Below are 26,221 nucleotides of genomic sequence, written 5' to 3' on the forward strand. Positions count from 1 at the left end.
TAATTGAGAATTCCAATTTGCATTGTCTAAAAGATTTGTTGTGTGCAGTCACTGTGTACTGGAAAATACTTATGCTTGAAAGGAATACATATTTTATAGCATACTTTATGTTAAAAGGTAGGCCTGGGGAAATGCTACTTAAGCCGGCAAAATGTGTACAAATCCTAAATTGGGCATAATGTGAATGTTCACATTTTTTTTAATTTTTCATTCTGCAACTTGGCTTAAATTGTGCTCTCCGGGACTGATTCTCACAGAAATACCAGCAAACCTTACTTCACCGTGACTGAACGTAATTTCATTACGTTTTATTGCAATTTCAGAAAAATATACACTTTCCTACATCCTTACCAGTTTGACAGTTCCTAATTGAAATAGTACAACGTTCTGTTCCTTTAAATAATGCACTCTTTAACCAAGATCACATTCACATATACCTAGGGAACACAAACACAGTTGCTATTTTGAGACTCAGATGAGGTAGCAGGCCAATACATAAAATCCCTCTCGCACTGAGTGAGAGTGGCAGTAATGAAAAGGAAGTTAATCAGCATTGTGATTGGCTGCTGAAGCACCCCAGATGGCACTATTGCTCCATAAAAATAACAAAGTAGGCACTCAGCACTGCGCCTCTGCCTTTAAGGGCTGGTAAGTAGGAACCTTTAGTTTACCATTATTTTCACTTTGATTCTGCAGCCAGCTTGATCAATACGGATAATGACCCTGAGCATTGATCTTTTTATTGCCGATAAAGAGATGTCTTGGCGTCCCTGTTCTGACATTTATATGCTGCCATTTTCGTAATTCTGCATTCCACATTTGCAACAACACAAAAAATCCTCCGAAGCTCACCGCATGTCGCGCCCGCCAACAGATTAACTCATCATCCGAGTTAGCATTGGAGTTAGTGAGTGAATGGGTGAGTGATTGAGTAAGTATACTAGAGGAAGACTAAGTAATTAGTTTGAAAAAGTGATACAGAGTTTGAAAGTAAATGCAAGAATACATGAGTGAGTTAGCATTTCAGTGAGTGAAAGAGTGACTACCAGATTGAACGTGGGATCAAATTATGTGAACAAATGAATGAGCAGAGTGTGAATGAATATGCAAAACGTTATTGGCTTTGCAATGTGTTTTAGTCATTATGTACACCGGTGTGGCAGCTGTTGAGCTTGGCTGAAAGTTAGTGGCATGGAGTGGGATGGGGTAGAATGGAGTGGGGTACAGTGGAATGGGGTAGATTGGTGTAGAGTGGATCTGGGGTCGAGCAGGTTAAAACGGAGTGGGGTGGATTGGGGTAGATTGAGGCAGATAAGGTGGGGTAGATGGGAGTCGGGAGGTGGGTAGATCAGTAGAGTACACTGGATTGGGGTATGTTAGGGTGGGGTGGGGTGGTGTAGTCTAGAGTGGAGTAGCTTGGTGTAGATTAGAGTGGGGTGGATTGGAGTGGGGTAGATTGGGGTAGAGTGGAATGGGACATATTGGGGTAGATCTTGAGTGGAGTGGAAATGATTTGGGAAGAGTGTAGTGCAGTGGATCGAAGTAGATTGGAGTGGAAGGTAGGTTGGAGTGGGGTAGATTGGAGTGGAGTAGATTTGGGTAGATTGGAATGGAAGGTAGAGTGGAATGGGATAGATTGGAGTGGGCTAGATTTGGTGGGTTATGGCAGTGTAGACTGGAGTGAAGTAGGGTAGATTGGAATGGAGTGGGGTAGATTGGAGATAGATAGATAGGAGTGAGGTAGTTTGGAGTGGGGTAGATCGGAGTGTAGTAGATTGGTGTGAGGTAGACTAGAGTGGAGTAGACTGGGGTAGACTGGAGTAGGGTACAATGGTATGGGTGTATTGCATTGAGTAGATTGGAGTAAAGTAGTTTGGGGTGGAGTGGGGTGGGGAAGGGTAGGTTGGAGTGGGATAGATTGGGGTGGAGTGGATTAGATTGGACTGGAGGGGTATTTTTGGGTGGCTTGTGGTAGATTGGAGTGGAGTGGGGTAGACTGGGTAGAGTGAAATGGAATGTGGTAGATTGAGGAAGAGTGGAGTGGGGTATATTGGTTAGATTGGAGTGCTTTGATTGGGTTAGACTGGAGTTGGATAGATGCGAGTGGAGTGGAGATTGAAGTGGAGTGAGAGGTTTGGGAGGAGTGGATTAGGGTAGATTGGGGAGGAGTGGAGTGGTGTAGATTGCAGTGGAGTAGGGTACATTAGGTGGATTAGAGTAGAGAAGATTGGAATGTAGTGGGGTAGATTGGAGTGCGGGAAATTGGAGTAGGGTGGATTGAAGTAGGATGATTGTTTTGAGATGGAGAGTACCGACACTTCTCAAGAGAGACATAATACTTTTAATTGAAGAGTACCAGCACTTCTCAGAAACAAGCAGGTACTCTGGTACAGAGAACCTGCACTTCGATTGTTCTATTTCCAGCACTGAGTAGAACCCCACAAACACTCTAAAATGAGGTAGCTAACTCCCTTCACTCATGTTCACAATACTCAAGGCAGTATTCATGCTCCCAAACGTTGACCAGAAGTCACTGCCTGCAAGCGGGTCTGGATCCAAAAACAGTGGTAGGCATGTCGTAAGAAGGTTTTGGGTCCCACACATATTTGTTTTTTTCAAACTAAGCACCAGGCACCCCCAAGTCCACGTTGACATTCAAATCATCTAACATAGCTGAGTGATTGAATGTTTACATGCATACAGCACACTCCGAGGAGTGAATCTTCTATAGGCACTGATTTCATAGTACTCATGGGACCTTTTTATAGTCCCCGGGGCAGACAGGGGTTAATGGGCTCAGGCTGTGATAATCCAAGCCTTTTACCACTGCTGTTTACTATTAATTCCCAAATTTAACACCAAGCACTCATGTTTAACACAGGACCCTCGCGGGTAGCGCAGTCAAGCAGAACAAGACTTACACAGGGAGGTGGATGTGGAGTTAGAGACTCGGAGCACAACAATTCAACCAATACAAGTCATCAACTCAATGTTTAGCCAGTGCTTCATCTTTGGAAAAAAAAGGTACTTCATTTACAACACCTAGACAACGCAAGACCATTGCCACTGATGGCAGCAAATGATACGAGGGATGAAGTTAACTTTCAGCAGTTACTGTGGAATGGGCCTGTGCTATTCCCATGGAGTAACCTTTTGGTATTCCTTGTGCAAAGGTTTATAATAGGTAGCACCCGGGTAGTCACTAGGAAAATGTGTTGTGGATAGGTACTTTGTGGAATTCCCTTCACAGACTTTGCTTACCCTGTCTACATTCTCCGGGGCTTGAACATTACCATTTTGCTGTCTGCTAGCTAGTTGAAGGTGCAGGCAGCACCTCCATTCTCAAGCAGGACAGAGACCCCCTGGCCAAACACAGAAAATATCACCCAAACATACTGACAGCCAGATTTAGAGTTTGGATGACTGGTTACTCCATCACAAACGTGACAGATCTCCCATCCGCAGTATTACAAGTGCATTATTTCCAATGGCACTTTAACACATCGAACAGGCTATCCATCATGTTTGTCACAGAGTAACCAGTCCACCTCTGGTTGCAATGGTGCATAAATAGGTCCTGGTGCATGCCTCTTGAGTGGTGCAGTTCTTCTCCAGCACTCTGGTTTTCTCTTGTTGGGCAGGAGGGGGGCACAGAACTGTTTTATGGTCTCCCCTAAAAGCACACGACTTCTAGGACCTCGCTTTTGAAACGGAAATCAATTGCACACAAGTTCCTCTGTACCTTCAGTTGACAGGGGTGCATCATTTCGCTGACACTGCAGAGTCATTTTATGGTCCTAAGCTTTGCCCTTGCACAGCAGTGCATGTCCTTCCCTGGTGCTGCAGTGGACATATTCATCTTGTCCTGCTTTGCTCCTTCACAGCTCATCTCCCTTTGAGCAATGTCCTCCTTGTGCAAGGGCACCTCCAACACCCCTCCTGAACAGTCAGACACCTCTCTCCCTTGAAGCCGAGACCAGGCCGCCCCTCCTTGCAGTCTTTGTCAAAGCTCCTGGGTTGGAGGTCTCAAACTTGGCAAGTGAAAGTGGTAGTGAATACCCCATACCTGGAGCCCAGAGAGTTTTTTGGTCTACACTGGCATGGAGTCCCCGGATTTTGATAGAGAAACGTACTGCCTGGAAGGAGGGCCGGGCTGGCCGTACCTGGCATTGGGCATTTCCTCGGGAGGCTGGAAGGGCGAGGGCCGGTTTTACAGCTGTGGGGCCAGTTTTGTTACTGAATGCCAGTTTTGCTGCGGTGCTGCTATAGTAACAAAAGCAGCAAGCAAGCATTTCCAGTCTCCGGGGGCCATGCAGTACTTGGACCAGCTTCCAGGGGCTGGTCCAAGAAAATTGCCAGGGCTGCTTTGGGTTCCCAGGTCGGTTCTGCCTAGAAGTGTCTCTATATATCTTTATACCAATGTTGCAGAGAGTAACTATGAAGGCTCACTTTGGGCAGTCCCGCCCCTTTTGCTTATTCTAATCGGAATAGCAACACCGTGGTATTCGTTACAGGGTGCTAATATGCTGACAGGAAGGATGGCTGGAGCTGGGGGGGTCTCCTGACAGGAGAGATCTACAACAAGTATACAAAAGAGGGGAGGCACATGTTAAGTTGCAAGAGATAGGCCGCCTGTGAAAATAAGCCCAAGAAAGATGGGTAAACTCCCTAAACTCCAAAAGGACCCTCTGTCTCCACTCCTTATCATCCAAAAGACTAGCCAACTACAAAGGATCCCTGTAAAATGTCCCAGAGGGACCCTGCAATTCACATCTGTTGGCTACACTCTCTAACTTCCCTTTTTTGGTACCACTTGGATAAATGGAAAATGAATTCCAGTGAGCCAATGGCCACTTATGTCACATGCAATCTATTCATGCATCATCTATACACAGAGAAAGGTACACACATGCAACATCAATTATCCCATATTTATGGCAAATGGTCCTTGTTGCATGGACTAGCAGACACTTTAAAAAGGTGGGAGAGGACAGTAGGCGACTCTTCCTTGCATGGACAGGTACAAAAACCTGCCTTGCTGCTATAATCTTTATTACTGCCACCACTTTCAGTCTTCTACAGCCCAGTGAGCTGATAGTAGCTGGGTGCCCCTCCAGGCCATAGAGCCACACTCTCAGCATCAATCTGTGTCACAAATAGACCTCCCATACACTCACACACACACACATAATTGGTATATGGGCCGAGGTGGGGGACAAAATCTACCGCTTGTTAGGATGGACGGCACTCACAGGCTCTCCAGAGTCATACAGGTGACATTTCAAATTTTCTGTTCTTGCCCCACCCATCAGGAACTCCCTTCCCCCGATATAGGAGCTTCCAGAAACTCTTGAAGACTTGGCTCTTTACACAAGCGTAGGACTAAGTTATTGCCCACAGTGCGTTGTTCTGTTGCCCAGCACCAAGAAACCTGACCGGTAATCGAGCTCTCTATAAAACCCTGTAACATAACATAACATTCCTCCTTTCCAACAGCATATTTCTGTGAGTAGCATCAACAATGATGAAAGGCCAGACTGCATCCAAACAGTTGGGGACTCTATAAGCTATGTGAAGGGGTTGATGGTAGACCCTTTGACTCTGCCTGGGAAGTTTTTGTACAGCCTGGACTATATTGTATTCGTTTTTATAGGGCGCTTTCCATACCCCTTCGGTGTACCTTATTCATACAGCAATCCCAAGGTAAGTCTTCCTCCAGAGTCATCCATGTGTGCCCCTTGACCCTGCTCTGGGGCGGAGCCGGTACTTTTACCGCATGATTGTGTCTCTGTTACCTTCAGAATGTCCCCCGTCTGCAGCTCGAAGGTCCGGGCCCGCAGCTGGAGCCCTTTCCCGGGCTGGGTCTGGATGGAGTAGATGCATTCGTGGTTGTTGTTGTAGTTCGCTGGAAAGTTGGGCGATAGCAGGACCCCTTGAGACCCACTCACCGACGACCCACATTCAGCTGGAACACAAGCAGTGAGAGACAAGGGTTAAAGTCCGCGTGACAGTCCAATGATGGGAAACAACATAAAAGAAAGACCCGGGACCTTCCGCCCTAGTTAATAGTAGCAATGTACCAAGTGAGCTGCTTTGGGGAGGCAAGAGTCTGTTGATTGACGTGCGAAGTGTGTAGCGTTGTCATAATAAAAAATGTGTTTTTTGAAAATTTTGGTCAGTCAGGGTCACTAAAGGGTGTGGTCAGCAAAGTGTGTGATTATTTGTGTGGTAGTGTACCGTTCCTGCCGCACGGGTCGCGAACAGAAGCACTGGCTGACGGCACATGTCACTGTCCCGACACGTGTGCCTCACAACCTGAAAGCCCATTTCACCACATTGGAGTTGACAAGAATAAACAAGCATTTACAATGCAATGGTTTCGCCTTTGGAAAAGTTAGAGCTTTTGGCATTGTAAATGACAAAATTTGTATTTATGTGTTGGTTTTGAAAACAAATAAATAAATGGCATTGTCATTTACATTGCCATTAGCTTAATCTCTCGCAAATGTGAGACCTATTGTACCCTACGGACGAGCTCAGCAGACAGCAATTACTACCACACACACACACCCAGAGCCACACACACCCAGAGACAGCCAGACACACACACCCAGAGCCACACACACACACCCAGAGCCAGCCACACACACACACACCCAGAGCCAGCCACACACACACACACACCCAGAGCCACACACACACACACACACCCACCCAGAGCCACACACACACACACCCACCCAGAGCCACACTCACCCACACTCAGGAGAGCAAGCACAGCGAGGGGGCAGGGAAGCAAGCACAGCGAGGGGGCAGGGAAGCAAGCACAGCGAGGGGGCAGGGAAGCAAGCACAGCCAGGTGGCAGGGAAGCAAGCACAGGCAGGTGGCAGGGAAGCAAGCACAACCAGGTGGCAGGGAAGCAAGCACAACCAGGGGAAGGGGAACCAGGGGAAGGGGAACCAGGGGAATGGGAACCAGGGTAAGGGGAACCAGGGGGCGGGGGAGCAACCCACCGAGAGCCACACACACCCACCGAGAGCCACACACACCCACCCAGAGTCACACACACACACTCAGGAGAGCAAGCAGAGCCAGGGGGCGGGGAAGCAAGCACAGCCAGGGGGCGGGGCAGCAAGCACAGCCAGGGGGCGGGGCAGCAAGCACAGCCAGGGGGCAGGGGAGAAAGCACAGCCAGGGGGCAGGGAAGAAAGCACAGCCAGGGGGCAGGGAAGAAAGCACAGCCAGGGGGCAGGGAAGAAAGCACAGCCAGGGGGCAGGGAAGAAAGCACAGCCAGGGGGCAGGGAAGAAAGCACAGCCAGGGGGCAGGGAAGCAAGCACAGCCATGTTTCCAGTGCATGGCTATTCTGAACAAACCACACGTGAGGGTGTTACCATCATAAATTGATTACTGCAAATATTCCTCTCATAAATGTATAGCTGCTAGCTCCAGTAATGTGGATGCATATAAATGTTGATATCTTTTAAAAGGAAAAATGTATACAATTAATTTTTAACTGTTTTGAATTATTCCTTGATCAATTCGTACTGTGATAACTACTTGTACTTTTATGCATTTACTAAATGCGAATAAAGTTATTTGACTGATTGACTCAGTTCGTCATCCCACCTTTGTACCAGCGTCAGAGAAGGACTCGACATTACCTTTAATACGTAGCTCACACCTGTGACACACCTGGCACATTTCCTCCTTGCCTAGTTAAAATGCTCCCTAAAAGTCCATAATGCGCCACATGATGTCATGACGTGAAACTCAGGGCAACATGTTGCACACCCAAGTCTGTTCCATGCCAAACACAGCGATGTGAGCATCAGAACCATAACATTTGGTGACATTTTGTTCTAATGCCATGCTAGGTACCATGTACGCATTTTAATGCACACTGTTCCATGGAGCTGCCAACCACAATGACATGCTCAGCCCATTCCAACTCCTTAAGGATCCTCAGCAGAGGCCTGGTTTCCCTTATGCCAACTCCAAAAGTTCACTTCATCCTGTTTTGATGCCAAGTCACGCTAAACAAATGCCACGGTGTCATGATGCCAGCCCCAGAGTCACCTTCATCACATACCAGCCGGTCCTGGGGCTATTCCAAGTGACACAATCTTAACACCAACCGCAAAGACACCATCAGCACATGCCCCTTATGCCAGCCACGCAGACATTCAGCCCATGCCAGCCTACTCTCATGTCAAACCCAGAAAACACTCTTCGTATGCCATTCCTCGTTAATGCCAACCTCAGAGTAACACTCAGCATGTGGCTTCCTACCTTATGGCAACTGGAAAGACACATTCAGCACGTAATGCCTACCTCAGAGGAATACCCAGGACATGCCATGGTGCCCTCATTCACACCCATGCCTACTTTGGGCATGCCATCTTAACTTAATGACAACTCATGAAAGCACTTGGTACATTCCATCCTCTCCTTTAAACACCTCTGAACTCTGCCAGGTGGCCATGATGCCAAACCCAGGGTTACATTCTGCACATGATGCGAGCCTGTCTTAATGACAACCTCTGAGGGCACGATCACGACATGCCACTCTGCCCCCCTTACATCTTGCTCAAAGTCACCCACAACACATTGTACATCCCGGATGCCACTGGAGAGGCAGTTCAGAGTCGCCAAACAAGCACCTCCTGACAGTAGTGCCCCGGGCCGCCACCCGCCATCAGCTGCCCCCTTACCGGTCTGGGCGCGCAGCACAGGATCCCAAAGGTGAGCCAGAGCAGGGCACGCTGCGGCGGTGGGCGCCAGGGTGCCATGGTGGCGCACCCTCCCGCGCTGGACAGGACGCCGCCTGTCGGCCGGAACTATCCCTTGCTCTCCGGATTCCCCAACCAGGTTATGCTCCCTACGACAGCCCTGCAGCGGCGAGAAGCCCTCCTGACGTTATCTGATGCTGGGGTAGGGGACCCTCTTCCACACAAGGCACCTCAGACTCCAGCCATGCTGTCTCCGCTCTGCACCGCAGGGTTCAAATCCCTCCCGGACTCACACGCCCCGCTCTGGCAGGCAGTCAGTCAGCGGCGCGCCACGCCACAGCAACTCCACGCTGTGCTCGTGGCCAGGGGCAGCGGAGTGCTCGAGGAAGCGCCGTGACTAAAGGCAGGCCCAGGCTGATCCTTACCTGATCGCTGCTGCCCTCCTCCTCGCTGCCGGTACGGATTTGCGGTGGGGGCGGGCACCACAATGTGCCCCGCGCCCCCTCCGCTCCACCCTCGTCAGGCTCCTCTCCGGTCTCCCTCCAGGCATGGGAGACCGGCAACACCGACAAAGGCTTCCCCCAGGCAGGGGGAAGCGGCAAACAGCAAGGCTTCCCTTTCCCTCCCCCGGGCTGCGGGTGCGGGACTTCCGGCCGGCCGCGAAGGGATTGGCCGGCCGGCCAGGTACTTCCGGGTCGCCGCGGGCAGCGCGGCGGCCCTCGCTAGGCAGGCAGGCGGGCAGAAATCGCGAGGTGGGCACTCGCTGGTGGCGTGAGAGGACACGGACGGCGGGAGGGGGCGGGAGAGGACACGAACGGCGGGAGGGGGGCGGGAGAGGACACGAACGGCGGGAGGGGGGCGGGAGAGGACACGGACGGCGGGAGGGGGCGGGAGAGGACACGGACGGCGGGAAACGTGCACAGGACAGCAAGGGCGGCGGAAAGGCACACGGAGGGGGCGGGAATGGACAGCGCATCTGAATTCACTTTCAGTGAAAGGGGAGGGAACGGGAAAAAACGTAACTCCGCCCTGGGAAAAAATCTCCGGAACGCCCCCGAATCTGGTCCAGCCTTGATGGACAGATCCGGCACTCAATGGCTAGCCTCCATTTATGGAGCTAACCAATGAGAGCCGGGGGACGTTCCAGGAGTCCTTATTGACGACATAGGATTTCACCTGCGCTGAAGAGCTGCGCAGAGCGCAGCCTTCGGCAGGCGAAACCCAAAAACAGCTGTGGTGCAATGAGGTGCAGAGCCCCAGCCAAAAGAACATTTAAGCCCCTGGGCGCTCCTTTTCCATAACAACAAAGCCTATTTTGACTTCACTTTCTATCATCTGTCACTCACTTGTGACTATTTGTGGTTGTGCAGTACGTCAGGGGTCTGAACCACTGTGCTGGTTGAAAATGTTACAGTTAGAATATTTAAGTATGTTAACTGGAAGTTGCCGACGCTCAATATCGTTACACTGAATGTAATATATTAAAATACAACTTTGTTGGATAATCACAAGTTTTGTTTTCTGATTTGTGTCATTCTTCTCTTATCTGAGTGAATCTTCGTTTGAAGGCTCCTTGGACATTTGTCTCAGTAAACAGATATTGTGCTTGTCATTTTCAATTTTTGCCTCCAAAACTCCAAATCGAAGGTATTTAATGAATCCTTAAATACCGGACCAGCGGGTATCTGAATTTATCAGTTGCAGTAAATACTGTACGGGATGCAGTAAACACCACACTCAATGGCAACATACTCAGAACCAGGGCATAAAGACTTCAATGTTGAACGCTAAGGACCTCTTTACGAGACTCCATTTGGATTACAAGGTAAATAGTAACGATGCAGGGTCAGAGTTTTTCACCTGGACTGTGTAAAAAAAGAATTACCACAGGGGTCAGGCGTGGTATCCCCAATTTTCCTTATAATTCCCATTCCTTCATTTCTTAGAGAAGCCCCAGGATCCAACTTGTCACGTGGTACTTCCCCGTGGGATGACCCATAATATCTGTAATTCTGGTAGGACAATAGCAGGTCATTTCCAGCCAACTTGTAGGACTCTGACTCCATGTGTTGAAATTTTGTCAGGAAAGTTGGAATGGCAGCCGTGAAGAAGAGGGGAACAATGGTGGTGCACCTGACAACCCTTCAAAATTTTAGGAGTAGAATTTTTTTCCTTGAAGATCATCATTTGCAAAATGCTGCATGCTTTTTAGACCAAGTAAGTGTACTTTCCTGGTTTCTTATAACAATGGGTCTTTTGTGTTCCTACCAGAGTTTGGCCATAGGCTGAAGTGAAAATTGCCAGTTTTTGACACACTGTTTTTCATATATCTTTTTATCTAAGTGAAGGCATAGATCATAGAGTACATTCATCAAATGTTACTTCTACCCATTTCTTGAGTGCTTAGTTTATCAAGAATTGCTCCATTACATGAACCTATTTTCATGAAGATTTGTATGGTGATGTGCTCTGTTGAAAGAAGCTATTCTCCTTTTGTGTGAGAATAAAACGCCTTAAAGTGACTACTTTGAACGTTCGGAAAAATGACCTATTTTAGAATTGTTTAGATCCATTTTGTTATAATGTCTTTCCCTTCGAAAAGTGTGAAACAATCCTTAATGTTGCAGCCTGTGGTACTCTTTAATGTATCATAACAAGAACTACACGGAAGGGATACCAGTTGCACCTTCTGAACCACAAAGGCTTTAGAGGCCTTAAATGCAACTCAGAACTATTATAAGATGTAATTTATTTATCTCTTTTGTTGATCCACTTCAAAGTTTCACAACGTACTGCAGTATACTTCTGCTTACACCACAACTAAACAGTGATGGCTAATGGATACCCATATTAAATCAGAGAAAAACCCCATAAATATGCCATAGATTCATTGGCGATTGCAAAATATCCCTAGAGAGAGGCAGGTTTAGAAAGAGTCATAGTGAGCCATATCCATGTGAAATCACAGCAACAGCTGGGGGAATTAGCTGAACAAAATTGGTGCAAGGTAGATAAACTGTAAGCCACACAGGCGAAGCCACAGAGAAGGCACGTCTACACTAAATCACGAAACACAGGGAATCATATCGGTCAGGCATCAGTTCGTGAAGAAAGCAATCCTACAAACTGACATTGTTGAAGCAAAATAAAGTCACAGAAAAGAAATGCATACAGAGCTGTAGAGCAGCCATGAGCAAATAAGCACACAAAACACACACTCATACACATGCATGTGTGCACACACACATTGGCAGGAAGGAGAAGACCATCCACCGGCTCATTTAGACAAACAGAAGCTAAGGGGCTTGCAGAAAATCTCGCAAACCCCTCGCACGCCTAGTCACAGTAAAGCTTTAAACACAGGACGTTTTAGAGATTTCTGCCCACAGCAATTGACAGTTAAAGTAGACCACAAGACACTGCTCAGCAATGTCACCACCGGACCGGACATCAAAAGAAAACCCTGGCAAAAGACTCTCAATGGAAAAGAGCGGTAAACCACAAACAACAGTAGACGTTGTGCACATGAGATGACACATGAAACTGAGCCACACGAGGCAGTCCATATCTGCATGAAGATACTTTAACAATTCTACCAATAGTGTGTCCGAGATAAACAATACCCTCACAAAGATATGATGGATTGGACTAGGATTTAGCAGATAAATCATACCTCTAGAAAAGTACAGAATGGCTATCTGAAAACGCAAATAGACTACACCAATAATGACACGCTACACAGAGATGCTCATAGGATGTGACCGATTGGCCAAACTTACTTGAAAACACTGAACAACACTGCATATGAAGGATACATAAGATACGAGATAGGCACCAAAGAACCTAAAGAGGAATCAGGGCATTAAGACTCTGTGAATCTAAAGTAAGTGATTTTTGAATGGGAGTTTACCTACCACTGGTGTCTGCTCTTGGCATGTATTTGAATAGGAAAACTAACATATTACAGGTTAATTCTGAACACAAAGGAAGCAAAGCAATGTCCATCCCCACAAAACTTGCCAAATATATTGAATTATACTCTTGGAATCAAATACAGTCTAAATCAAGGACAGAGCCACTGTGTTTTTTTTTTCTCTATGGTGTTTTATATAGCACAAACTTGACCCGAATGTATCAGAGCATTTTACATAGGCACTATTTGCGTTACATGAGGGCACATTCATTTTTGTTGGGTATGGGGAGATTAAGTGACTTGCCCAGAATCCCAGAGGAGCTGAAAGGATCTAAGTCCAGATCCGACAAGCAGCTTTCCTTCTCCTCTTCCGCAGAAATGCCCTCCTCTTTGAACGCCCTTACACTGCACACTGATTTCTCCCAGTGATCACCTCTCTCAACTCTGAAACCCTCTAGGATCCCCTCTCTCGTTATAACCACCTATCTGATACCTTCCTTCCTGGAGAGTTCTCAGCTGCTTTGCAGCTGGGTTCACGCTCTATAAATCTCAAACAGACTTATGCAGACATATGTACATTTTACTCCTGAGTGACTCTGCTAAGGCAGCAAAACTTTACCAAATGCCTTTACTATGTCTACTAATACATGAAAGACCATACCCACTGCTGAGATAATATTGCTGCTAACGGATGAAATAGTGCTTTTCTATTTAAAAGGAGGGAAAATTAGAAATGAATGTTGAGTGGGACTGAAACAATTCATGTTCATCTGAATATACTTTGAAATGTCACAGAAATAGAAAATCCTTTGGGTCGTCGTTGATGCAAGGAGGCAAGTTTATTACGTGCTGCCTACACCAGATTAAATTACAAACATATTGCGAGAGAGAGAATGACGACAGCACAATTGTGCCTTGTGCCCCAAAAAAGAGACCATTTTAAGCCTGTCCTTGAATTCAAACCAGTGGATACAGGTGGAGTCAACAATTTAGGAAAGCTTCAGTGCATTGTATAAATGTCTTGCTGGTGCAAATGCCTAGTCAGCATACCACAACTGGCACCCCACTACGCTCTGACCAAATCTGTTTGATCAGACATCTCAAGCACTAAGGTTCACACATTAAACATGGAGGCGAGTACAAAAAAATAGACTGTGGAATCCTCTGAGCCCTAATTTGAGAGCAGAAACCAACCATCTGCAATTCAGGAAACCTATAAAAACTGAAAAGAATTAAGCTGAGATTCAACTGACTGCCTGCCAAGATAGTGATTTAAGAATAATTGAAAATAAACGATCAATGACATCTGATTAAAGCCTAAATGCTTCCTTCCAGAACTCATAATTTCTGTTGTGGGCCCAGTGCACTACACCTCAAGACTGCACTCAAAGAGTGTACAATAAAGGTTAACAAATAAATAAACGGAAGTATGAAAGTGAGTGACAAATAATTTGTATGAGGCAAAACAAGCATACGTTAGACCAGCAAAGATACCCACTGTCTGTGGCATGCGGTATACCTTGTTAAAGACCAAGAAATGCGCAATGCTCTGTGTACCAACAAAGGATGCCTCCTGCTAAAAGCGCAGCGGCTCACACTCCGCAGACGCCTTCCGGTGAGTCATAAGGTGTTGCTTACTCCTTTGAAAACCGTACATTACATAAACGACGCGTTAAAAGAACAGCCCGCAGTCGATTACGTGATTGTGTGACTGAAGTGTGACAAAAGACTGAAAGGCAGTCTTGAAATCTGTATAATGATCAAGATGTTAAAAGGAGTCGATTGATGATGAGGCGCCTCGGATTAGACGTCTTTCATGCACTGCGCCTTTGAATACACTCATAACCTCACTCATTACAAAGCCGTCCCCGCATTACTGCGCGTGAATAAAGGTAAGGCCGCTGGAAGGTGCCCGGCGGTTCCATGGCGCTTTGGTGGAATCGTAGAAGAAAGAGCCGGGTGACTCTCTGACGCAAAGCTAACTAGACTGGGGCAAATGAAGCATGTTTTGCTAAACGGAATAAAATCAGAGGTAGAGTTAGCTTTACAGAGGGAGTGTGCAGTATGTTTTGTGAACGATGAAGCTAGTCTGAGGCAATGACGGCCCCCGGAGGAAGTAGGGTCGCAGACCAGTCTTCACCCAGGGTGTTTGCGCGAGAAGTAAGGACAGGCTGTTAGGGGTAGGGGATTGATTAAGGGGAGGGATTAGGGTAGGGTTATAAGGTGCAGGGGAGGAGGGCTCCTCCTCTTCCTGCACCTAGCACCATCGGGGAGGGTTGAATTAATTTTAGACTGCCCGCCAACCCTTCAAGTTTAAGGTCAAGGCGATGGGTTGGTTGGTAGAGTGCCAGTTTAGGATGGGTTGTAGGTTGTTGTGTCTGCAGTACTTTTGAGGGGTGTGGAGTCACTGACGGGAACATCCACCCCTCAGGGGGGGACATGTGATTGATGGTGGTGTGGGATGCAAGAGTGCGATGGCAGGAGATCCAAGAGAGAATGTTGAAACAGAAGTGAAGACAGGAATGGAAAGATGGAGGAGGTCGCAGAATGAAACTGGACGAGAGCAATAGGTGTGAGGGGAAAATGGATAGAGTGAACAAAAGGTTTGATGTTGGGGATTGTTATAGTTAATTGATGTTTTGGTTAGAGTATTGTGTTTACAACCCTGTCCTAGTAAATGACCTTTTACGCTTCAATACAGTGTGGAGTGTAATTATTGCACAAAACACAATAATGTCAGATATTAGATAGCAAATGAGAGAAAGGCAAAGATACAGGCTATATAAATGCATCCCGAATCTTGGGCATAGCAGTCCAATGCAGCTCACAGCCTATTGAAGTGCGATGCCTAACTGGAAACCACTCCTCACTCACTATCTGAGCATCTGACAACCTAGCATCGAACTATAATTCCATAAAAGTCCTTCGGCAAAGTTACTGTTTCAAAGACACTCTACAAATAACTCGAATTAGAAAAAACTCATCTAATTTTTACAATAACCTTCTCAAGAAATTCCCCTGTGCTTACCTGACGCAACCAAACCCTGCCAAATAGCATATACAAATCCAATTCCGTTATTTCGAGAACTGCTCAAACAGGTGTTCAAATTAAACATCAGAGTGCCATAAGCATGGTGCAAATGCTACACAGCTGCACTATTGTGATATAAAATAATATGCCACCGCATAACGTAACATGACATACATAACCAGACCTTTAAACAATTTAAACAACACTTGTGAAATATGAAAATTTCACAGTACTTGTATTTTGTTTTTATGGCACAGGACCCACTAACAGAAATATTCTGCGCAAATCAGTTTTCCTCTCAAATCTCGCCCAATTTTTTTATGCTTGGTATGCCCTTGCGTGAAATTACCAACAAACCACATTTCTCACCATCTGTGTAACTTTGTGCAATTTTCATTACATTTCGTAGAATTTCGAGGAAAATTATATGATTTCACATGCCTCAAACAAAATAGCTGAGCATTTTCTTCACACTCTCCCTTCTTCATTCCTCCTGCCTTGTCTCTCTCCTGTGAGAACGTCTCGAGCTGTCTTGCATCCAGACTACCACCCAATAGTTATTAGTCTCTCTCATTAGTAACTCCCATTCCCCTCCGACCTCCAGGAGCACTTCATTTGCATAGTTCCTTAATGTTCTATAACATGCCTACTCTATAGCACAACATTCGCCAGTGACGGTGCATCATGGCTAGGTAGGGAGGTCCTGGCTCACGGTACTCTTTCCATGGCATGCTTTTGCCTGTATTTATTATGTTTCATAAATCTTAGACACCTAAAAGAGGGCATTTTAACAGTGGTAGCCTACAAAGATAAAGAGTGGTGGGGCAGGTGGAGCGGGTGCGGAGGAGGGGCGTGGGTGTAGCGCACGGTGGGGGGGGGGTTAATAATTTAAAAAAGACTTACCTGGTGCTGTTGGCTGCTGTGCACTCCTCAGCATCCTGGTCCCAGCAGTCCCTGGGACAGCATCACGGACTCACTATCCAATCCCCGAGCTGCTCTCAAGCATAAGAGGAGCATGGGTGTGGCCTGTGCGGGCTGGGTTAATGCCCGCTTAGGCACAGGGAATCTGTCAGTTTAGCTGGCCTAAGACGGCCGGCCAATCTGATGTGCACTTAAAAGTGCACCAACCACTCCCACTCCCCCCTCCCATGGCCCGACCCCGCTTCTCCCTGCACACGCAGGCTCAGCCAGCAGCTGAAAAATAAAACGATAATAAAATATTTTTTTAAAAATTCAGCTGCTGGCTCGGAGCCAGTGGGGCTACGCTCCTCCGCCATTGTGGAGCAGTCGCTGCTGCATTCTAAGCTATCGGAGAAGAGGGAAGAGATATTAGAGGTATCGGATTAGGGGCAGCGACACACCATGGGCAGCTATAACGACCTTTTTTTTTAACAGCAGTGTCTTGAATCCCTCCTGGACAGTACAGTTGGGTAGCGGGGAGGTTTTAGATCTCTGGGATACAAGCTGTGTCCGATAAGGAACTCTTGCTATCCCTCTTTTCTTACATCAAATATTTAATATGATCCTGCCTTTGTTCTGCCCTATGTACTCTTTTTGGTAAACACTTTATAAGATTAATGAAATCAAATGAAATGCATACAGCCTTTTCGAGACCCTTTACCAGATAAAACTCTACAAGGAGGCAGGCTAGAAATGAGTTTGGAAATTGAGAGTTCGGATTCACTAACATCTTCATCCTAAACGTACTTAGTGTACCTTTGACATGCTCGCTCAGGGGTCTCCAGCCAGTAGCTCTTGAGCTACTGTAGCTCTCCTGCTAACTCTGAGTAGCTCACCTGTGTGCGGACCAGCTTATTAAACTAGAAAGCTTTTGCTTGGTTGAATTAATATACTGAGATGCTTGTGCTAAAGGTCTGCTATATATTTTATAAAGCAGCTGGGATTAAAGGACGTGTGCAATTGGTTTCCTAGCTTTGTTACCTAGGTGGGCAAGACGATTGCACCATTACTAAGAATTTGCAGCACTAATGACCCAAGATTTGCAATTGCCATGTGCTGTTTCCGCCACACATAAGCTTACCATTAGGAAATGTTCATGTGGCAAACGCTTACACAATTTGTTTAATGTGTATATGTGTGTTTTTTTGCAAATTTCACGGGGTGTGTTTACACTTTTCATGTATAAAGTGCTAGGACTCTTCAACACTTTATATTGTCGTCTTCTATTCACTTTATTTGTTCTCTTTTTGTTCGCTTTGTGTTGCAGTGTGTCATTTGCTAAGTATTTGAACGCATGATGTCGGTATTTGCGCCACTGATGAGTACTATGTTTGCCTGTGAAACTAGTCATATTTTGCCCCATTCTACAATTTCTGGCATTCATGTTTCTACTGTTCTACTGTGAGTTTTGACTTGACTTATAAAATGTAAAATATTGCAGAAATATTTAGCTCTACTATATATTTTTTGCTATTTTTATCATCACGTCTCCAAGCCAAAGTAGATAACTGGATGAGATTAAATCGCAGTGGGTGCAACCGGAGTTCTTTCCATGTGCCCTCCCATGACCGCCCTCAATCCTATGCCGCCCCTATGTCACCTAATGCAAACTTGATATTTTTAAAATACAAATAAGAGACATCAAATCAAAATGAAAGCACATGACCACCTACCAACACACCTTGGCAGAGGCGAACTCCACACACGCCGTCTACCTCCAAGGCAGGTGATCCGCGACACGCCTTCCAGCCGGTATCCGGGAAAGCAGGAGAACATCAGAACGTCGCCCACACCAAACTGCAGGCCCTTTCGGATGCTGTAGGCCGGAACCCCTGGCTCCTCGCAAGGCTCCAGGTCATATTCTGGAATACATCAGATGAAGACATTATTGGAGAAGGCTAAGGTAGGAGGCTTACTCATGACGAACAGAGGGAATGTGTCACTTACACAGCTGGCAATAAATAGCAGGAAATTACCAGACAGTCAATAGAAACTGGTGGAACACAGGGTATATATATACCACACTGTAGTCTGTGATGGGCAATGAGGAACAAAGGAGTGAGGGAGGTGGTGCCACTCACACCGCACCCCCCCCCCCACCCCCCCACACACACACACACATACCAGATAGTGTCTGCACTTCAAGGCAAGATATTAGCCCAAATAAAGACTATAAGTTGAGACTGGCCATCCATCGGAGAAATGTCTACCCGAATTAATACGCATGGGACACATTCTACGAATATCATTATTTTCAAAGTGTGGCGTCGGGAATGTATTTAGTGGGGATTTTTTCCGAAGCAAAGTTCCGGATGCTCACCCATACAGAAGCTTGCAAAGTTTTGAAGTCTGCTTTCTTACATGCAAAGATTTTCTTCACGTTGTAATATGGTCTCACTCTAATTAAATACAGATCAGATGGAAATATATGCAAACTTGTTTACTGCAACTTTATCTTTTGCAGAGTTTTTTTATGCACATTGGCATTGCACAGTAGAACACTATTTACTGCAAAATATATTTCAAGCAGAACCATTTTGTTAGTGGTAAATAAGCAGCTTTGCAACTTTTGCTCAGTTGTGAAGGGGAACATCATGAATGTTTAAAAAAACTTTTTACACCTTTAGTTGTTAAAACAGGAATGCACAGTTTAGTTTTTTAGCTAAACCTCAGAAATAGTCAATAATACAAATGAATGTGCCTCGGTGTACTGGAAACGACTGTGATAGTAAAGGGGCCATCATTTTGCTATGGCTGTGGAAATGAATATCATCTTGAATTACAAAAGGGGCAAGCAACTAGACAGATTTTAAGTCTACCCTAAAATTAACTGCAATCCACAGAACATAGCAGAGTGTCGGAGGCTGAGGAAACACTCCCCTTAAGAGTCGGACTGCAACAGAATATAGGTCCCAGCACCAATTTAAAAGTGTCCCTTATTAGCCAATCAAACAGCTAAAAAAGTGGCCCAAATTTGCAAATTGGGGCACATTTAAACTTGCAAAGACAAAATGTATGTTTTGCAAGGCATGAGAGACAGCATGCATTTGTACTTGTTGCAGGCAAAGTTTGGTTGTGGCAATATCAGAGAAATCACGTGTGAAAATCAGCCCACCAGAATGTAAAACAGACTCACAAACAGCCAAAAAATTAGCCCATGCACTGATGTATCAGACTAGACACTCCCGGCACTGCCAGATTGCCGCTATAGACCCGCGAGAGCTTCATTTCCTTCTCTGCACAGTGTGCTCTTTCAACGCGTGGGTTGTCTTACATTTCTGTAAGAGAGATGCTGCCCCTGATGACATAGCATGAAATGTCATAAGAGAAGTCCTCCATGACGTCTTGTGCGACTAAAGTTAACAACCTTTGTGAACGGAGAGTTAGTTATCTTAAATATTGCACATCTAGAGAGTATCAAAATCCGTGCTTACTTTGTAAAAGAATTAGTGTTGGTGCCCAGAGTCGTGCTCAGAAGTTAGATCTGGTGAAATTAATGTCGGCGCAGTGAATTCTAAGGATGTGTAGTCTTACATCCAGTGATACCTCCTTAATCCACTGCCAGACTCTCCCTGCCCCTTTTTCCCGCTCGAGCTGGCTCCTTCTTTTTCCCTGTGTCACGTTTGAACAAATCTTTTTCTTCCTCCGTCTTTCAGCGTTATTTGATTTTTCTCTTGCTCTTTGTAAATGTCAGATGCAGAAAAATAAGTGTTGGTCCCCAAAAAGAAGTGCCGTTGCCCCCCACGTGCTCAAAATAAGCTCAAAATAAGCACTGGCTCAATTGATCATGCGCAGTGACAAACAATACTTGTTAACACGATACTCACCAGGCTTCACCTGCTGCAAGCTTGTGCACACAACATGAGGTATGTAATTTACAGATTGAAAAATACCACCTCTCCATTTAGCGGATGGGCAAATATTACCGGCCTTGGAACCCCGTTTCAGGTGTAAGCAGAGGTTTTGCCCCAGAAACAAAATGATCCCAGTTGCAATCAGAACATGAGTCTAAAATGCCACAGATTACAACTATAGACATTTAAAGGCACATTCACCATATATTTTTAGAATAACTGACCTGTACGACCACAGACTGATATGTAAGCGTGACGTAGGAGTGGAGCAGTGCACCTTTGAGCTCAACAGCAAGGTAAGGGAGTTGTGAAGGGGCTCCTCATGCATGTGCAAGAGCTGGCTTTATGAACTACCATGAAAATGTACAAAAAATGACTGTGACCACATTATCAAAAATCCATAGCATATTTTTTTTCTTGAGAAGTATGAGCTGCATAGTAATGTGATTTGGGGTGAAGATTGGGTGTTGAGTTGCTGCCCCAAAGAAAGAAGCAATACACCAGAGCCGCACTAACACATGAGTTGCTGTTCTGAACACCTAAATAGCTATGTCGGATACAGGAGTGTAACTGGGCAATTTATCTGCTATGTAACCAGAATACACGGATGCCATGTTAATATACGGCGGCAGAGTAACACAGGGCATGCATATACTTCAAAGAAATATGGAAATGTGTAGGTGAAGAAATGTACTATGTCAATATATGACGCATATTGTATTGTTAAAATTAAAAAAAAAGTAAAAAATAAAAAAAGAGGCTATTTTGAGGTAAATTCAAAGCCGGGATCAATTTCTTGGTAAAAACACAAGTCATCTTCTTGATTATAGCCATCAATATTAAGTGATAAAGCCACAAAAGACAAGGAGAACGCTCCAGGCCTAGCCCTTGCATATTTTGGGAGAACTAGTCAGCTGCTTTGTATGGAAGTCAGTATACCTTGGTGACAGTCTTCGAAACACACAAAGTCTGAACACAAATTTAACTGAATAAACACAGCAATGCCCTGCAATGGTGGCCGGTAGGATCATGGACCAGCACTTGAAATTTGGATTGTGGCAACAGCTTGTGCAAAATGTATTTTTTCCAAGAGCACATAAGCAAAATTCAGTATGAGATCCATTGTGATCATACACAGCTGCAGGAAATATTGCAATGGATTGGCTATTCCCTATACTTTTTCAATCAGATTGCGGTGCTCGAGTTACGCATGATCCAGACTGTTTTGGCTAATGGACGCTGTCTCCACGTGACCGTCTTCTTCAGACTATACTGAAGATGCCTTATGAACCTCATACTTACTCTCCAATCTGCAATCTGAATATTCTACTATGTGAGTAACAGCCCAGCGTGGTGGGTTTACAAGAGGCTTCGCAAGGAGAAGGAGCTCTAAGTATTCAGCAGTTGTCACCAAAGCGGAAAGCAGTCTGCTAAACAGCGGGGGCCTAGGCCTGCCCAGCGCTCCCCAGCACTCCTAGTGTCGCATGAGGAAAGACTGAACCAAAATTAAAAGGATTAGCAAGATGTGTGTGTTTAGCACAAGTCCATTTTGAAGGTGTCCCCTAGAGCTGAAAATGGCCGGCCTCGAATCTTTCTACCTCCTTTCAACCCCAGCCAGATGGCTGTAAAGCAAGAGAAGCTACAGCAAAGGGTTAATGCTTTCTTTTCCTTTAACGCCGCGCACAAATACGCTCTGTAAAGAGACTGTGGACGTTAAGGAGACAGAGAACAGCAAAACAGGAAATGAGACAAGAGAGCAGGCCTTTGCCGAAGTCAGCGTGCAGCCTCTTGGCAGGTCAACTGATAAATGCCACTTTTGTGGGCCTCATTTCAAAGATATACTATGCAGCAGACCTGTTAAGGAGCACCAGAATATATAATTACACAGATAAGTAGGTGCTACCTGGGTATGCGGCTGGCATGAAGCAGAGAAGTGGCAAGGGATAAAAGAAAAGGGTGTGACGGGCCTACCAGTGCACACACAGCCCCCTACCCAAGAAGGTGACGTTGAAGCCTTCGTAGGACATGGAGAAGTCGGAGATGAAGCGGATTTGGGCGGTGAAGTTTCCGTAGAGGCCCGCACTGACAGGAGGGGGAAGGCGGGAGCCGGTGAGCCGCTTCAGAGGCTGGGCGAAGCTGGTGTTCTCCGTAATGAGTAGGTAATCATGGCCGCTCTCCAGGTGGAAGGTGTGGAATGTGAAGAACACACCTAGAGAAAAAGGAGAGGATGGATCATCTCAGATTACAGCAAACACAAGGAGAGGATGGATCATCTCAGATTACAGCAAACACAAGGAGAGGATGGATCATCTCAGATTACAGCAAACACAAGGAGAGGATGGATCATCTCAGATGACTTCACAATCAAACATAATTAAAGTAGACTTGGGTGACATTTGACATCATCAAATTAGACTTGGATGACATTTTACATCATCAAAGTATACTTGAGTGATAGTTGCAAAATATTAGCACTGAACAGTAACACTATTGACATCCATTGAGTCACTGCACAGTTGTAGTGTGCAATTATGCTATTACTTTGCATAGCATTATAGTTAGAAGAATTACATTGCATTGGCATACTGTTTGCATATTGACACACTTTAGTTACATTTTACAGGTATTCTCTTTGCATCTAGAAATAGTTTGCATAGTTACACGTTTTGAGTAAACTCTTACCTTGAATAATGGGAAAGTTAGAACTTATGCATTAAACTGAAAATTCTTCCCAAAGCAGCAAATAGTTGTTTAATTATATAGTTATATTCCTGCTTTTCCAAAATGTTGCAGAATATTTGAATTGTATTTTTATACTTTCACTCTTTGCCATAGCATAGTTACATTGGATAGTTATACCCTGATATTGCCTAGTTACAATATTTGTATTTTATGGTTATACGGGAAACAACCTTTACAACGCAACTTTAACAACGCAATACCATTACAACAAAACTTTTAAAACGCAAGATCCATTACAATGCATACCATCACAACGCATGTCATTACAACGCATACCGTTACAACGCATACCATCACAATGCATGTCATTACAACGCAGTGATTACAAAGCATACCATTACAAAGCATACCATCACAACGCATAGTACCCTTACACTATCCAAAACTTACCCTACTGTTGCACCCCCTGGAGTTAGAATAGTAATTTTTACCCCTATACTATCCAATACTTACCATACATGCAATGTACTGATATGTGTTGTAAAGGTAGTATGCGTTGTAATGGAATGCGTTGTAATGGTAGTTTTTAGAAAATTCGTTGTAATGGAATGCGTTGTAAAGGATTTTGCTTTGTAAAAAATGCATTGTAATGGTATGCGTTGTAAAAATATGCGTTGTAACGTCATACATCCGGTTATACTTGGTATGTAGCGGCACAGGTCCCATATTATATTATAATGTTATAATCTCACTTTTCCTGAAGGCCTAGTATAGTTGTAAGATGACATAGTATAAATAGATTGTGGATGAATATGCTGACTTTGCATTTTAACAGTATATTTCGAGTCTTACTTTGATAGCATCACAAAACATTACATAAAAGCGTAGACGTCGATGTGGGGGTACTGCAGCAACCCTTTAAATTTTGTTTTCTTCTTGTGAACTTTGCTATACGCTCAAAGACAGAGATCAAAGGTCAGGCCAAATTGTTTTACAAACGACTACTTACTCTTTTAAAATGGAGATGGAGTTTATATTTATTTTCTTTCTCTGACTGAAGTGAGCTATGCGACAATCTTGTTGTACAGGGAGTGTGGAAGGAAAGGCTGTAGGATATCAATATTATTCTAGCACACATTTAAATACCAGTAAATGCCTCATCTGCTACATTTGTTCTTGGATTTTCCCAATCCCTATGACTTCAATAATGTAACATTGATAGAAGCACCCTCACTCTGTAAATTGTTCCAGCACCTCTACATAATAGGCAAATTTGTAGCACACACTTTCACCTTAAGTGGTGACATGGTGATACTGGCAGCTCGTGTATTTCAAGGGCAATCCAACTTAATGAAACTTTTTAAAGCAACCTTGGAAGATAAAAGGCTGAGTGGACCTGCAGAAATTCAAGCAAGTGACAGTGAAATCAAACACACACCTGAATTGGGGCTGAGTCACCCGAGTCCATGTGCTGACATAGGGCCTTATTTAGTGTTTGGCAGATTTGGGACTTCAGCCAATAAGCAGCGAGTGTCCTCCTGCCCTATTTAGCATGCAACCCAATACAATCTGAACATCGTGGACAATATATTGTCCGCGTTTTGGCAGATGTCCACTAAAAGAAATTGGAGTATTCTGTGAGGAGTGTAGAACCCATAGCAAGTAATAATCACAGACCTTGTCAGGGTGAACCACAAAAGTCAGCAAATAAAACTATGTTCAAACCCCTGGTAGCTATACCGCAGAGCAGTCAGGCTTAACTTTAGAGGCCATGTGTAAAGTATTGTTGCATTGCTCAAACAGCAGGTTCCCGGGTCAGCACTCCCTCTTGCCAGCAGCACAAGCATCTCGCTCGTGCCAACTGCCTCGTGCCAGAAGTCGCTCACAACCTTGTGCTTCCATGTTTTTGCTCCTCTGCTTAACTTGCTTTTCTCAGGTTCTTTTGCTCCCCCTTTCTCTTTTTTCCTCAGTTTACCCAACTTAACTTGCTTCTGTTTTAGGTTCTTTGGCTTCCTTTAACTCTTTTTGCCTCTCTTTTTCCCCTCTTACCTTGCTTTCTTTTCAGATCTTTTGCTTCCCGTAACTCATTTTTCCTCGTTTAATCCCCCACTTAAGGTGCTGCCTTTTCATGTTCTTTTGCTTCCCCTTAACTCTTAATCCCCATTGTTGCCCTCTACTTAACCGTATTTTCTCCCTCCAGGCAAACTCTCCAATTAACTCATTTTTCCACAGCTCAAGCTGTTTTTTTTTTCTAGGCTTGAAACCCTTAATCTCCTTTTCCCTGCTTTTTCACTCATAACCAAGTTCTGCTTCCCTAGTTCTCCCCAAATCGCCTCAGATCCGCTAACTTCGCCAAGTGCCCACCCATATTAATGGGAACCTACTTAATGGAGGTTGCAGCATGACCCCACTGAAAAGGTCACATTCTCCCTGCTGCCAGCAGCACAAGCATCTCGTTCATGCCAACCACCTCACAATAGAAGTCGCTCAGAACCTTGCACTTCTTTCCCGTTTTTTCCACACTTAACTTGCTTCCTTTTCAGGTAGTTCGTTTGCTCCCTTTAACTCTTTTTTCCAAATTTTTCCCCCGCTTAACTTGCTTCCCTTTTCATTTTCTTTTTCTCCCCCTAACACTTTTTTCCTCATTTTCCCCCCACTTAACCTGCTTCCCTTTCAGGGTCTTTGGTTTCCCCTAAATCCTTTTTCCTCGTTTTTTCCCCCACTTATCTTGCTTCCTTTTCAGCTTCTTTTGTTCCCCATAACTTTTTTTTTCAGTTTTTGTCCTCCACTTAACCGTGGCTCTGCTCAACTATTTTTCCATTGCTTAACTTGTTTATTTTACAGCCTCTAATCATCTTTTTCCTTAGTAACTAATCTCTGCTTCCTTCCTGCTCCCCTGATTGCCTGCGACCCGCTCGAAGCCCTATTCCTCCCACAGCCCCTATCCCTCCCACTGCCCCATCCTGCACCCCTCCCACCTCATGCAAACCTACTAAATGGAGGCCGCAGAGTGGGCATGCTGGCAAGCTCATGAGCACCTGTCCACGCC

General features: G+C 45.2%; 1 protein-coding gene across 1 annotated transcript in view; it reads right to left on the reverse strand.

Moving 5' to 3' along the window:
* CSMD2 (CUB and Sushi multiple domains 2) overlaps positions 1–26,221 on the reverse strand; it is a 607,842-nt gene that overhangs the window by 353,995 nt on the left and 227,626 nt on the right. Inside the window, exons 15-17 of the mRNA XM_078683053.1 lie at positions 22,484–22,699; positions 18,310–18,498; positions 5,796–5,965 (exon numbers count right to left, since the gene is read on the reverse strand). Coding sequence (XP_078539179.1) covers positions 5,796–5,965; positions 18,310–18,498; positions 22,484–22,699 — 575 coding nt within the window. The remainder of the gene's footprint in view (positions 1–5,795; positions 5,966–18,309; positions 18,499–22,483; positions 22,700–26,221) is intronic.

The sequence above is a fragment of the Lissotriton helveticus genome, chromosome 3_1 (assembly GCF_964261635.1).
Source record: "Lissotriton helveticus chromosome 3_1, aLisHel1.1, whole genome shotgun sequence".
NCBI lineage: Eukaryota > Metazoa > Chordata > Amphibia > Caudata > Salamandridae > Lissotriton > Lissotriton helveticus.